We start from the raw sequence: 15,726 nt of genomic DNA on the forward strand, positions 1-15,726 counted from the left end.
TCGATAACCTGTATCATCAGCCGGGACTATGAGAATCTAATTGACGGGCAGAACTCAAAAGGAACCGTTTATGTTCTCTGTATATCTATTTGCACACCAGCTTTCACCCGAGACCAAGATTTACACACATTTACTCTGACACCCATTTCCTTCTAGCAAATTAAAGGTAGTAAGTAGCCTATGGCAGAGCAGAAAATGAATGATTCTCTCTCTTCAAAATAAAGGGACCAGCCTCCCCGTGGGGCAGGGGAGGGGAAAACGGCCCGATTCGGAGGCGCAGGCCCGCGCCACAGCCCCTGGAGGACCGTCTCTGGGCAGAGTATTTACACAACAGACACAATGGCTCCTCTGCAGCCATTACTGTCGGTCAGGTAAATAACGCATGTGCCAAAACACACATTTAATGAGGGAAATAATATGCCTTTATAAAAAGCCTCGATCCGTATTTACCTGAGAGACCAGAGAAGCACCAAATCACCAGATTAGTGGAACCACAGAGGAGTCATTCTGGTGTCTTGGGTAAATAGACATTTTATAGCCTTCCATTACTGGAGGGGGAAGGAAGGGCGAAAGGAGGGGGCCATCCTTTAATATCCACATGCAGGCCAGGGGAGCCTGGGGGAGAGAAAAGAAGAGAAGCCCATCATGAAATATGGGGTCCACTCCCACCCCACCTCCCCATCCACTTGGGATATCTCTGGGGAGGGTACGGGTTTGTACCATCCCTGAACTCAATCCATTCCATAAAAAGCCTGACTGGGGAGTTCCCTGGTGGCCCAGTGGTTAGCACTTAGGGCTTTCACTGCTGTGGTCCTGGATTCAATCCCTGGTCAGGGAATTAAGATTCTACAAACCACATGTTGGTGAGTGGGGTGGGAGAGCCAGACTGGGAGGCAGCGGTGCATTCCAGAGAAACCCCATGGCACTGAGGCAGGTTCTGGGTCCAGGTGACTGGAAGCACGTGGGACAGCCGCAGCATCCCCAGCACCGAATCTCAGGGCAAGTCCCTGCCCCAATCTGACCTGCATCAGCACAGGTACTCGGGCACCTGAGCCACAGAGGCGTCCTCAAGAACACAGTAACACCTGTCTGCAACTCATCAGTCACAGGCCCTGCCTCAAGCGGGTAAAAATAACCCGGGAAAAATATAAATAAACTGACTGTCTTTGAGAATCATAATGTTCAGTCTAATGAATGCATTCTTACTGCTGCAGCACTTTCTGTGAAAATCACAGACTGTCAAAGGTGAAAGAAAACCTAAAAGGAGACACAGTCCCGTCAGTCAGGGAAAATGAGCCCCAGAAAGAGAAAAGAACAGTCTAAGGTTCACAGAGCAAGTAAGGGTAAGAAGAGAAACTGGGACTCCCAACTCCCAGTTCAGAGCCTCCGGCCACTCCCCCAGCACCAGCAGCAGGCACCAGCACTTGTCCCCTCAGCTTTCCTGCAGTCTCACAGGGGAGGCCAGCAGCCTGAGGGCTCGGCCTAACCTGCCGAAGGTGGCACAAAGCTTGACAGACCTACAAAAGCCTGGAACTTCTACATGACTTCCTGATGGCCCCAAAGCAGAATGGAAGCAGGAACTCTAAAGCTAGGTCCTCATCTCAAACAAAACACTCTCCTCCTCCGTGCAACCCACCGCCCTCCTGGCCTGGCACTTTAGCTACTTCAGCGCCACAAGGCTAGGGAGACTCTGTCCAACATCGGAAGCAGCTGCTAAACCCAAACTACCAGCAGAGCTAAAGTCGCTGAAGACCTTCGGACACACAAAACTCTGAGAGCAACATAGGAGCCATAGGAGGCTCCCTCTCCCCTTCAATTAGCCCACCTCGGCCACTCAAGACAGCATGGAAAAAAGAAGTGCCTGTTTGTGATTTGCCTGCTATTTGCTAACCCTCAGCCACATCCAGTGACTCGGGCCAACTCCTCTAAGGGGCCAAGGCTGAGAAACCTCTCTTTGCAAAGACCTGCATGTCAGCTGTGCCCATGGCACAGAAGAGGGGGCAAAGGCTCGTTTCCTAACACACCATAAGCAGAATAGAAATGGAGAAAGGGCAGGGTATGGTATGGTACTCTCATCCCTTTAAGCTCCTCCCACACTCTTAGAACAGTATCTGACCCCAGATGGGAGGTACCCAGAACTGGCTACTTCCCTGCTTCCAAGATGGAGAACTGGAATAGAAACAAGTAGTTGTTAAAAATGCTGGTATGAGACAAACACTGGTTCAAATCCCGACTCCACCACATGTTCTTTGTAATGATAGCTAGAACAATAATGCCTATCTCATAAAGATTAAATTAGATCACATAATATGTACAAACTGCTTTGCACAATAGTACGATCTCAGTTAAAGGGAATTATTGTTAATAAAGGAGAAAAAGGAAAGTACTATTTTCTGAAAATGTACTATAAGCCAGGCACTACAGTGGGTAATTTACATATTTCATCTCATTTAAGCCCCCCAACCATCAAGCAAAATAGGTAACAGCATTCCCATTTCACATGTGAGAACACTAAGGCTGAGATGCACTCAGCTCTTCAGGGCTCTGTTCTCCTCTCCTACATTTGAGGGCCCACGGTCTCCACTTGGCTGATCTTCCCATCAGCCACGGGGCTAACAATGCATATCAACTGTAGTTTTTCTTCTGAGCTAAGATATGACTTTAACTAAAAGAAACTCAACCATAAGCAATAATTAAGTCTGTCCAAATCACCCAAATTTGTTTCTAAGAAGAAAAACAAATTGCAGCCCTGGGTACAAAAGCGGAAACAGGAAGCAATGTCTTGGATTAGAACAACTGCAGCACAAGGAACTCAAAGCCTCTCCTCCAACCCAGTTCCATAGGAGCAAATCTTCCCATCTCATAGAGCAAAGAAACTGGCAGGAAGCAGGGTGACAACCAGCTCACGCTCAGGCCCCGTAACGCGACGTTTCCTTTTACAAATCTGTGCCTTGGCAATTGCTGCTCCCTCTGTTTTGAAACGTACTTCCATTTTGATCAGGCAAATGACTGCTCCTTCTTCAAAACCCAGCTCAAATCTCCCCCCTCTAGTAACTTTCTCTAACCCCTCATCAGAAAGCTGATTGCTTGAGTGACCCAGCAGCACAGTTTATTCCTACTTCCTAACTTTCATCTCGCTATATTGTAAGAGTTTAGTTACCTGATTCTCCTCTTACCAGTCGTTTTCAGGGAGATGAGAATTTTCAGGGAGTTTCATCAGGTGAGAATAATGGAAGATAGGTGTAGGGGTATATGTTACGTATGTGTGTGTAAACAGTACTTCTTTAAGATGGACCACTGAAACCATTTTAAAATTCCAAGTAGCATGAAAGTAAAGCATAGTTTTTCTCCATCTAAGGAGTATATGAGTTCTAAAAAGTGTGAGGAACACTGAACTAGGCCTAGATCCTTAAGGGCAAGGACCACGTTTTATTCACTTCTGTACTCTCAGCACAGGGCCAGGCACAAAGTAAGTGGGAGGCAACTTTTGAACGATTTATGACGTCAACTGCTCTGGAACTGGAACATGTCAGAACAGAGCAGGGCCTAAGAACCAGGAAAAGCTTCTTTTCTTTCTCTCTTCTTCCTACCCCCCCCACCCCCCACCAATTCTGTCCTCCCCAGTTAGAGAGTGAGGCAGCATTGCCTTGGTGCGGGAATACTATTAAAAGGATTAATTTAGGGACCGGTGTTTGGACTGTCACATCCAATCACTACCCACAGATCTACAGCTTCCCAAATCAAGCTCATGCAAAGAGGAATCAATTGCAAGGACACAGAGGGTCTGAACAGGCATACTAATGGCCTCCTGAGGTGCCAGCGGCCAGCTCTGACACTCCCATAAATTATCTGCCTTTTGATTTTACCTGTAGCTGTGGGGCACGAGGCACAATTTTGAACATATCAAAGCAATCTCTCGTCACCCAAGGCTCTCCCAAGAATGTCCCCAAAGGGGGATGGTCTAAAAACAATGACCCAAAGGGAATCTGCTTCCCAGCAGGCCTGTTCCTAGCAGTCATCAATTAAAACCCAACAGGACCAAGTGAATAAACGGACGCAGATCAAGACGGGCAGATGTGGACAAGGCATGTGGCAGACCACGGTTCTGCAACAACTATACACCTCTCACTCAAAGGAAGAGAAATCACAGCAATAAACTCACACAGTTTCATCAGGAGGCAACTGCACCAGCTGACAGCACACTCAACCACCCGGGGCCTCAGTTTCCTCACTTGTGTAGCAAGGACAATAACGCTGGCCACCTGACCCACTTCCCAGAGGGGCGGTGAAAAGTAACTTAAAAAAAAACATTCACGAGGCACTTTACCAAGACGAAGGGCCACAAGGGTGGCAACACTAATAAATGGCCCTGACAGACTGGGAGAAATGACTGGTCACACTTTGATGAATTTCTTTCAGGCAGTTGCTCACCCAGTTCACTTCCCTGATGGTGTTGGGGCTAAGGTCCACCCCAAAGAAAAGTTCTGGAATTCTGAATGGAACTCCTGCTGTCTGAAAATTTTCCATTGTCCATTGTTTCCATTAAGGCAGTGTCGTGCCTTAATTATAATTTACTCTCGTCTGCTGGCTGCCTCCGCCAGGGCCTGCATTTCTACCCCATGGCCACAATGACAACTGTGAGGACCCCAAACGTACTAAGCCAAAGGCCAAGTCACCCGATTGCTAGCTGCTTTTTAAAAACATTGTGTAAAATACTATTAATAACAAAAGTTAAGGACATCGTGCTGGGAGGTTTACATCTCATCAAATCCTTAACCAACCTTCCATTTTACAGACATGAAAGCTAAACTCAGAGAAGTCAGTCACTTGCCCAAGGTCACATAAGCACTGCTATCAGAAACCTATAGGCTTCCCTCCAGCAGTGCACACCAGAGCTTGTAGGGGGAGGAAGACAATTCATCAGACACTCAACAAATACTTTATTTGGTCCCTGAACCTGACACATACCGTCATACTCAACTAGGAGACATTCTCAAAACCAGAGAAAGGTCACCGGTTTCCTACAAGCAAACAAAGGAGAGACTAAGCAGGACATATAAAGAATAAGGCAACATCCTGGGAAGCTTAGGAACATGGGTCGCCCTCCGTGTATACAGTTCAGGAAGTTCAAAGTAATTGACAGTAAGCTATGAGACCAAAGACTAAAATCTCTCCCAGGCTACCTTTATTTCTTACTTTTTTCAACAGAAAAGAGTTTCCCAAAACTTCTCATGCATTCCACACCAACTTGTCCTTCCCACCCATCTTTTCTAGTCTGTGAAATAGGAGCTGGTATTGCCAACAATTTCTCAGGTAGATATCCTTTAAGCTCAAGTAGATAAACCAAAAATTAGTGAAGAGGACAGCATATACACATCGATGCAAAGATTTGGGTGTACTCAATCTTTAGTTCTTAAAACATTGCTTCAATAGTGAAAATATAAAATGTCATCCATATGTAACTGCCACAGCCTCCTTACTGGTCTCTCTGCCTATCCCAATCTATTCTTAACGTTGAACATTGAAATCAAAGCAAACTTTCCAAAACACAAATGTAGTCAGGCTGCTGCTTAAAACTTTTCAACGCCTTCTCACTACTTTTATGATGGTCTGATCTAGTGGTTGGTTCACAGGCCAAACCCAGCTGCCACCTGTTTTTATGAAGTTTTACTGGAACACAGCCATGCTCATTCATTTTCATACTATGGCTGCTTTTGTGCCATAGCAACAGAGTAAACCGTTGTGACAAAGACCCATAAAGGCTAACTATTTACTACCTAGTCCTATACAGAAAGTTTGTTAACCAGATCTTTCTTTCCTACCCACTATTTAATCCTAAGAGTTGATAAGGCCCTGGCTTCTGCTTACCTCTCCTCCTTCATTTCTTACCATATTCTCCTGTCCCCTGCCCACTGAGTTCTGTATGTTTCAATCACACTGAACTTCAGCTTCTCAAACTCAACAAAGCTCTGACCTTTACGCTTAATTTTTCACATCTTCATTCAGTTCTAGCGGAGTAGGTTACTTCCTCCATAAAGCCTTCCCTGAACCCACCAGTCTGGGTTGGAGCTCCTTCTAAGTACTCTCAGAGCACATATACTTACCTTGTTAGAGCCCTCTCAGAGGTCTCGTAACTGCTTCTTTACTATCTGTCTCTCCCATGTAGGCTCCTTAGGGACAGAGATACCAGTTGTCTTGTTCACCACAAGCCCAACACCAAGCAAAATGCCTGGACCTCAGTTATTCAACAGCCTCTGAGATCCTGGATGTCAGTCAACAGAGTATAACTTTTTAGCCAGCCCCAAAAATCCTCATAAAATGGGAATAGGCTGGAATTAACCATCTACCCAGAGGTGATCCACAACCCAAATTAAACCATCCCAAAAGCCTTTGTAAAATGCATTTATTAAAAAAAAAACAAATAAATATGATCCTTCCTAATGTCTTAAGACGTGTATTTCTTAGGACAAAGAATTATTCCAGCTCTAGTCAACATTCCTGCACTTCAAGTAGTGTTTGTGCGATGTCCACAAAGAAATCACGGCAGAACTTGAAAGTCTAGATACCCCACCTCCAACTCTCACCAGTTCATAAACTTTGCATAAGTTTCAGTCATCTTTCAGCATGTGGTATTTTGTCAGAAAAAGCTACAGAAAAGTAAAATGTGCACCAGTCCCCACTCCCTTCCCTCCAAGCCCAAATACTCATCAGGAAGACGGCAAGCCAAAACTTGACCATGCAATAAGATTTCTCACCTCTCCTTACTTCGAAGATGCCAAGACTGGCCGCTGGGGATGCTGAAGGTTCAGTGAGAGCTGGAAAGCCCCAATGCTGTGGATAAATACACATCTCTGCAACAAGTCTATTTCAATATAAATGATCATATCCCCAGGGGGCTGCTCTTTGAAACAACTTAAGACCACGCTATACCTCAAACTCCTAAACTCAAACTACTTTGGGATAACAGTTATCTATGTGAAAGCACAGTACCAGTACAGTTTTCAGAAGCTTACAGCTGACCTCTGAACAACAGAGGTTTGAACTGTGTGGGTCTACTTCCTATGCTAGGGTGTTTTTTAATAAATATACTGGACACTTTTTTGGAGATGCGTGACAATTTTTAAAAACTTGCAGATAAGCCAAGCAGCCTAGACATGCCAAAGAATTTAAGAAAAAAATAAGATGTCATGAATGTGTTAAATGCAAGTACATACACATATAACAAAATATATGTGTTAATCAACTGCTTATGTTATCAGTAAGGCTTCCAGTCAAAGCTATTAGTAGTTAAATTTGGGGGAGTCAAAAGTTATAAGCAGATTTTTCAACTGTGTGGGGAGTTGGTCTCCTTAACTCTTGCATTTTTCAATGGTCAACATATATAATTTTGGAATGATGAATTTCATTTTCTCTAGTGGTTTATCTCCTAGAGACAATAAACATTTAAAATATCTGAGCCTGGACTGAGAAATATTGCCACGAAGTGGTGGCTCTCTGGATAATCCAGAATCCTAGTTTACTCAAGGAGGGGACACTGGTAACAGCTGACAATATTCATAACTCAGGAACTGAAGCAGGGATTGGGGCAAGCACTGACTGCCACAAAACCACAGGCTATATTGCAAGTGGGCCACATAGACCAGGTAACACTCGCAAAATACATGCAGGTCTGCCTCAAGTTCTAAAAAAGTCAAGGTAACCAAACCCCAAGTCAAATCATCAATGGATACCTATCATATTTATCACTTAATTCAGATCTTCCATACTTTCTCTTCATAGCACGTAAATCTTACACCTTTTACTAACCACATCTTCCAAAAGACTGGAAGTTGCAGAGGTGCCCTTGTAAGCCAGCAAGCAACGCACTTGCACAAAGAAACACCTAGGTTTGGAGCCAATCTACTCCTGTCTACCACTCTACACATTTAACACTTTATTCTACTTAGATCCCCTAGGAAAATGCCACTTGCCAACTTACCCCACCACAAAGAAAACACTTTTCAAAATGAAAGGGAATAAAAGCACTTTTATTTGGAAATTTCAAGTTGCAAGGAGAGCTCTCAGCCAAGCTCTGTGACCTAGCTAGCCGATTATTTACAGGATCTTTGGGCAGGAATTGTTAATGAGCTTTTAATTTGGACTGCTTAAGTTGCCAAAGTGCTCTGAGCTCCAGTGAAGCACCACAGAATCCATAAAGGAAACCTTATCAATCACTTCCCGGCAGCTACCTTCCCCCAACCCCCACCTCTCTGAGGAGAGGCAGCCAAGTGGGTTTCTAACCAAGATCACAGACACACACATTAGTGGAGTCACACTCCAAGTCCCTGTTTATAAATTGGCTTTTAAATGGTAGGGAATTCAGGTATAATATACTTAAGCTCCAGGCATGAACCCACCAAAACAAGGCATGCTGTGTATGATAAAGTCCAAATAAAGCAGAATTTGATGAAGCCAATTTCTGGTAGAAACTCTACAATCAAAAATCATTCAGCCAATCACAACCTACTATAGTTCAAATAGTGTACAGTCTTTAGCCAATGGGATTCCTGTTTTTTTGCCCTTCAGCTGGAAGGCTGATAAAATGTCTGACAAGAACTAATACCAGAAACCTATAGCAGAGGCAATGATGGGTAGTACCAGTTTGCAAAATCCAGCCCTAAGGACAGAATTCAAGCCCCCAAAGAGGAGCCATGTTCAGCATTTTTCAAGTCAACAAGACGCAGTTATATTTTGCAAGACTTTGCAGTCAAGCCCCAATCCAAGTTCATGACTTTTTAAGAAAACACCTGTTGCTGGAGCATTTGCAGGAAAAGCAAACAGGAAGCTAGCCAAGTTAGGCCCTTTATTCACTCTTTCCACCATAACTACTACCACGGATACAGATTTACAAAGACGTAAACTGCTAACCTAGCGTGTCTGCGCGTTATGTGTGTCGGAGAGGGGGTAAAGGGGATGTTCTATCTACCATCTCCTTGCTAGTTTTCTATCCTCTTTGATCAAACCTCTTTCTCCTAAGGAACCCCAGGTAAGAAGTCAGCATGCTTAATCACCTCACCTAGCCTGTCCTGCAAAGCCCTGCCCCTCTCCCTCTCCGCCAGAACGTTTTTCAGTAGACCATATGCATCCAGGGTGAGCACTTGGGCCAGTACCCCAAGCTGCCCAAACTGCGCGCCGCGACCCTCACCCCGCATGCATTACCAGGGCCCAATCTGGGGGGCCTCGCCGCATCACCCACCCCGGGATGTTGCCCCCAACTTGGGCCCATCCAAGTCCAAGGGATTGTAAGCGGAGGAGCAGGGGGCCAGGAGACCAGCCCTCCTTCCCAGGGCCGCCCCCGCCCCCCGTCAGCAGCGGGAGAGGCTGTCGCCATGGCAACGCCCCCTCCTCGGGGCCAGCGCGGCAGGCTCCCTCCAGGTGCAGGCCCCGACGTCTCCCTCGGCCTGAGCAGAAGCTCAGGACAGTTTACGGCGGCGGGCGCGGCCCGCGCCGACTGCGGCGCCGGCCAGGCAGAGGCAGGGCCAGCTCCGCCCGCTCCCCACCGCCCGTTCCCGGCCGCCTCAACAGCGGCAGCCAGCACCACGAGTCCACAACACACCGACTCACCTCCGCGCACTCTGACCCCGGCCGACGCAGCGGACGGGCGGGCGCGGTGGCCAACCGCTGAGCCCGCCGCCGGCTCCTCCGACCAATGGGCTGCAGGAGGGCGGGGCTTCTTCTCCCCGAAGGCTCGCTCTCCCGCCGACATGCGCGCTAAGGAGTGCCAAGATGGTGACTCCGTTCGGCAGGCCTTATGGGACTTGTAGTTTTGATATTGCACGTATTTAGAAGAAAGTGAAGGGGCCTCACTTCAGAGCTGTGAAAGAAATTTTTTAAAAAACGAAACTTTTTGAGGCCTAGAACGACCCAGGTAACCCACTTCCGTTTTCCCACCGTCCAGTATGCTCATGAGGTGAGTATAGGTTCGTAAGGTGACACGTTGTACTTAGATGTCACCTCATGAGTCGTTCATTCAGCAAGTCATTATTATCATTACCTCTCTAAGGTGAGCGTGGGGAAGACCTGAGAGGAGGGGGATTTTAGGCGAAGAAGAAAATGGTTAAGATTTCTGAAGGCCTTCCCAAGGAAGAGGGAACTGAGTGGTCAGAGCAGCTCCACAGGGAACTTAAAGAGTTAAAAGGATTCTGGCCTCCGCTACAGAGAATTTCCACAATTACTTCAGTCAACTGGAAGAAACTCTGGCCAAAGCCAGAGATGTATTTCTTCATCTTGATTATGCCTCTCTGGGAAGTCAAGAGTACCAGGTTCTGAGCTGTGGAATCCCAGCCTTGGCCAAGCCACTGATGGCTTTGACAGCCTCCCACTCAGCCAGAAACCGTCTTCTGGGCCCAACTTCAGTCACCAAGCCCTCTGTCTGCCATCTGAATATATTCACTTAAGAAAATGATGTCATTTCTGGACCTTACCACCTCCATGAGATCTGACTTTAACATAATATGGTTTCCACCTGAGCTGGGAAAACCTGATAATCCCCATATCAGGGAATGCTTACCTTAATCCCACATGGTGGATTAGGCGATTCTGCTCTGCACCTACAGAATTTATTGCATGGTTTTATAATTGTCTTGTTTCTTTCTTGTCTCTCCCCCAGGGCTGTAAACTCCTTTAACATAGGCATTATTTGCTTATTGTTTATGCTGTGAAGTAATACCCAGCACAGTTCCAGATATAAAGCAGGCATACACTAAATGTTTGTGAACAAATCAGGAAATAAGCATCAGCAGAGACCAGTGTCTCCTAACCCAAGGTCAGTAAAGTGAAAGTACATCTACCTGTCCCCTGATTTTTGGAGCTGGAACTGGGTCTTCCTCCTCCCGTTAAAGGCTTCCCTGGTGGCTCAGCTGTTAAAGAATCCGCCTGCAACATGGGAGACCTGGGTTCAATCCCTGGGTTTGGAAGATCCTGTAGAGAAGGAAAAGGCTACCCACTCCCAGTATACCCAGTATTCTGGCCTGGAGAATTCCATGGACTCTCTAGCTCATGGGGTTGCAAAGAGTAGGACACGACTGAGCAACTTTCACTTTCCTCTCATTAATGTTATCTAGATGTTAATCCCAGTTGATTAGATCAGTCAACATGTTTCATTATATAGTGCCTCTGATAAGTGTCAGGCACTATTTCTTTTGCTGAGGATTCATTGGTGAGTGAGTCACACAAAATTTGTGTTCTCAAGGAGCTTTTATATTAGGGAAGAAGAGAGAGGAAGAGCAGACAATGAACAAATAGATAATAAAATTAGACCAGTAAGAGGCCCTAGTATGGCCTCTCTTGCCTCTGGCTTTGTTATATCCTAAATCTAGTGTGAGAATAGGTCATAGCCAGCCTTCTTGGCTGTAAGAATGAAGTAAACATACTGTATGAGGACTGGAGATTTTCCTTAGTGCCCAGCCCCAGGATTCTCCATGGAGACTTCCATGGTCCCCTCGACTGCCCCAAAATATGTTCTTTCCACCTTGGTGCTCTAGAGCTCATCTGGACAACTTCCAGGGCCTTGCCAAATTGTAAGCTTTTTTTGGACATGGACCAGGCAAAATGCACCCAAATAATAGGATAATTTAAGTACACTTGGTGCCTTATACTGTTGCCTAAGCCAACATTTGGCTCCCTCAAGCCTTTGGCTGAGTTTTTTGTGTGTGTGTATGTGCGTGTGCGTGTGCACGTGTGCACACCCTCAGTAATGTCCAACTCATTACAACCCAACCCCATGGACTGTAGCCTGTCAAGCTCTTCTGCCCATGGAATTTTCCAGGCAAAAATACTGGAGTGGGTTGCCATTTCCTGCTCCAGGGGATCTTCCGGACCCAGAGCTCAAACCCACATCTCTTGTGTCTCCAGCATTGGCAGATGGATTCTTTACCACTATTCCACCTTGGCTGTGTTCTAGTTCCCTAGAAAACAGAGCCTGAGGCAAGGCTTATGTTGTAAGATTTCATTGGGAAGTAGAAATCCAGGATGGCAAGAGTCAGGGGAAAATGGAAGTGAGGCAAGCAAGGAGGTAAAGAAAATATAAATATGAACAAAGGTTGAAAGAAAGCACAGCTAGTCAGTCGTTTCGTCCTACAGACCATGTAAAACCATCACTACTCAGACAGGAAAGGAAGGTTGTATTACTTCACCACTCCAGCAGCCACAGTTCAGTTGAGTCACTCAGTCGTGTCTGACTCTTTGTGACCCCATGGACTGCAGCATGCCAGACTTCCCTGTCCATCACCATCTCCCGGAGCCAACTCAAACTCATATCCATTACGTCGGAGATGCCATCCAACCAGCTCATCTTCTGTTGTCCCCTTCTCCTCCTGCACTCAATATTTCCCAGCATCAGGGTCTTTTCCAATGAGTCAGTTCTTTGCATCAGGTGGCCAAAGTATTGGAGTTTAAGCTTCAACATCAGTCCTTCCAATGAATAGTCAGGACTGATTTCCTTTAGGATGGACTGGTTGGATCTCCTTGCAGTTCAAGGGACTCCCAAGAGTCTTCTCCAACACCACAGTTCAAAAGCATCAATTCTTCGGTGCTCAGCTTTCTTTATAGTCCAGTTCTCACATTCGTACATGACTACTGGAAAACCATAGCCTTGACTAGATGGACCTTTGTTGGCAAAGTAATGTCTCTGCTTTTTAATATGCTCTCTAGGTTGGTCATAACTTTCAGTTAGACTTTATTTTGGGGGGCTCCAGAATCACTGCAGATGGTGACTGCAGCCATGAAATTAAAAGACGCTTACTCCTTGGAAGGAAAGTTATGACCAACCTAGATAGCATATTAAAAAGCAGAGACATTACTTTGCCAACAAAGGTCCATCTAGTCAAGGCTATGGTTTTTCCAGTAGTCATGTACGGATGTGAGAGTTGGACTGTGAAGAAAGCTGAGCGCCAAAGAATTGATGCTCTTGAACTGTGGTGTTGGAGAAGACTCTTGAGAGTCCTTGGACTGCAAGGAGATCCAACCAGTCCATCCTAAAGGAGATCAGTCCTGGGTGTTCTTTGGAAGGAATGATGCTGAAGCTGAAACTCCAGTACTTTGGCCACCTCATGCGAAGAGTTGACTCATTGGAAAAGACTGTGGTGCTGGGTGGGATTGGGGGCAGGAGGAGAAGGGGACGGACAGAGGATAAGATGGCTGGATGGCATCAGCGACTGGATGGACGTGAGTTTGAGTGAACTCCGGGAGTTGGTGATGGACAGGGAGGCCTGGCGTGTGGCAATTCATGGGGTCGTAAAGAGTCAGACATGACAGAGTGACTGAACTAAACTGAAAATAAATGTCACTGTTTCCACTGTTTCCCCATCTATTTGCCATGAAGTGATGGGACTGGATGCCATGATGTTAGTTTTCTGAGTGTTGAGTTTTGAGCCAACTTTTTCACTCTCCTCTTTCACTTTAATCAAGAGGTTCTTTAGTTCTTCACTTTCTGCCATAAGCGTGGTGCCATCTGCATATCTGAGGTTATTGATATTTCTCCCAGTAATCTTGATTCCAGCTCTGCTTCATCCATCCTGGCATTTCGCATGATGTACTCTGCATATAAGTTAAATAAGCAGGATGACAATATACAGCCTTGATGTACTCCTTTTGTGATTTGCAACCAGTCTGTTGTTCCATGTCTGGTTCTAACTGTTGCTTCTTGACCTGCATACAGATTTCTCAGGAGGCAAATCAAGTGGCCTGGTATTCCCATCTCTTTAAGAATTTTCCACATTTGTTGTGATCCACACTGTCAAAGGGCTGCCACATCCACAGGGAGCACCAGATCCCACACCCCAAAGCACAGTGGTTCTAATCATAAGGAGCCTCTGGCTTGATCAAAATAGGCCATTGCAGTCTCACCACAAAGAAGGCAATGGCAACCCACTCCAGTACTCTTGCCTGGGAAATCCCATGGACGAAGGAGCCTGGTAGGCTACAGTCCATGGGGGTTGCGAAGAGTCGGACATGACCGAGCGACTTCACTTTCACTTTTCACTTTCATGCACTGGAGAAGGAAATGGCAACACACTCCAGTGTTCTTGCCCGGAGAATCCCAGGGACGGGAGCCTGGTGGGCTGCCGTCTATGGGGTCACACAGAGTCAGACACGACTGAAGTGACTTAGCAGCAGCAGCAGTCTCACCATAGTGGGCACATTGGAAGCTCTATTACAACCTAACCCTCCTCCTGAAGGAAGCTAAGACAATCAAACGTATTAGTAAATGTTGTGATAGTAGTGGCAGCTGGGCTGTCCAAAAAACAGGACGTCAAGGCCCAGGGTGGGATGTGAAAGATGGGGCAAGTGAATTGTTGGAGACAGATGAACTGAGTCCAATACAGGCACAGATACACCCTGGGTAGACCACCTGGCTACTGGATTAAGTGACTGAGCTAAAGTGAACACTGAGAGCAAGAACCGAAGAGAACCACATGGATTCTTCTGCAGCCCTGTCAAGCCACCAGGAAAAACAGCAAGATGACGGTCAAAGTTGGGATCTTAATTATCAGTTAAATGGCTCAAGGACCCAGGGACAGTGCCTGGCAGCCCTCAAACATGGCACAACTAAGAGAACCCAGACTGAGTCTGAAACCATCTTATTTCGTAACTAGAAAAACCGCTCTGCCATTCTCGGTCCCTGTAAGCCATGTGAGATAGCATAGTGCAGTTATAAGGAGGGAGAGAGTGGATAGAGCCTGCTCAGGTTTGCAACCTGGCTCTATCTGTGACCTTAGGCAAGTCACGTATTCTCTGAGGCTCAGTTCCTTCATCTCTCTAGTGTAGATAATACTAGTCTCTACTTGTTACTAGAATTAAACATGCTTAGAACAGTATCCTGCGTAGAGTTGAGTATGTATTGGCTATTACTATTATTCTTACCCACCCCCACCCCTCTGGCAACTCCTCGTCTACTGTGATCACCACCATACTACCTCCTCGCCCCTCACCCGCCACCCCCCCACCCCCAGCTTTTTCCACTCCAAGAGCAGTCAGGGCTAGACTTACCATGCCGCCTTCTCCCTGCTTTCCCCAGGGCTGTTCCCCAGGAGCCTGAGCCATTCATCTCCCTGGTGACCTGAATCTGAACTAAGAGATGGATGTGGGGTGGCTGAGGCCAGGGTGGTAATGTGCTCCCTTATCTCTCTGCCCCTCACCGGGGCCTAGTTAATTTTCCCTTTGATTTTAATATAGATTTATTGAAAGTTTCAGTTATCAAAACAAACTGCAGCAGCAAATTGGTGTTCTTTGCAGGCCTACAAGTGCCTATAAAGCTGCCATGCTCGGGAACGAATGGCGCTCTCCGGGAGGTCAGTCATGGCAACAGGAAGTCCCTGGGGACACACACACTGCAGTTTAATATTTTTCTTATTAGCCTTTTTCTTCTTGGCTATCTAAGCCTCCCCTTTAAATTGGAAATCAAATGGAGCCACCTGCCCAGGGAGGCTGTCTTCCCCAACTGCTCCACTGTTCTTTCTCTAGTCCTAGCCTTCCCACCCCTAATCCTCTGACTTCTCCCTGCCTTACCCGTTGTTCCAGAGAGAATTGTGATTCACATGCCCCAGAGATAGGGCCCACCGTGCTGTCCCAACTGTGGAAGGTTGGCTTAGGCTATCCAACTACCAGTCAGAGGCAAAGAACCCCTAAAATAGATTTAGGCCTCTTCCAGATCTGTGCTCAAAAGGGAGGGAAAAGCAAAAATTTTAA

The 15,726-nt window shown here is 46.4% G+C and overlaps 1 protein-coding gene across 17 annotated transcripts in view; it reads right to left on the minus strand.

Annotated features, from left to right (window-relative positions):
• The window catches only part of ERI3 (ERI1 exoribonuclease family member 3), a 132,506-nt gene extending 122,872 nt beyond the window's left edge, over window positions 1-9,634 (minus strand). For 8 of the 17 annotated variants that reach the window (XM_060402689.1, XM_027969058.2, XM_012121058.4 and 5 more), the window contains exons 1-2: window positions 9,236-9,634; window positions 6,756-6,831 (exon numbers count right to left, since the gene is read on the minus strand). In XM_060402689.1, the coding sequence (XP_060258672.1) occupies window positions 6,756-6,831; window positions 9,236-9,370 (211 nt within the window). In that variant the 5' untranslated portion in view covers window positions 9,371-9,634. Of the gene's footprint in view, window positions 1-450; window positions 616-6,755; window positions 6,832-9,235 lie in introns of all 17 variants that reach the window. The other 9 variants (XM_027969090.2, XM_027969092.2, XM_012121260.4 and 6 more) reach the window with 5 other exon arrangements.
• Window positions 9,635-15,726: the final 6,092 nt, after the last annotated feature.

The sequence above is a fragment of the Ovis aries genome, chromosome 1 (genome assembly GCF_016772045.2).
Source record: "Ovis aries strain OAR_USU_Benz2616 breed Rambouillet chromosome 1, ARS-UI_Ramb_v3.0, whole genome shotgun sequence".
Taxonomy (NCBI): Eukaryota; Metazoa; Chordata; class Mammalia; order Artiodactyla; family Bovidae; genus Ovis; species Ovis aries.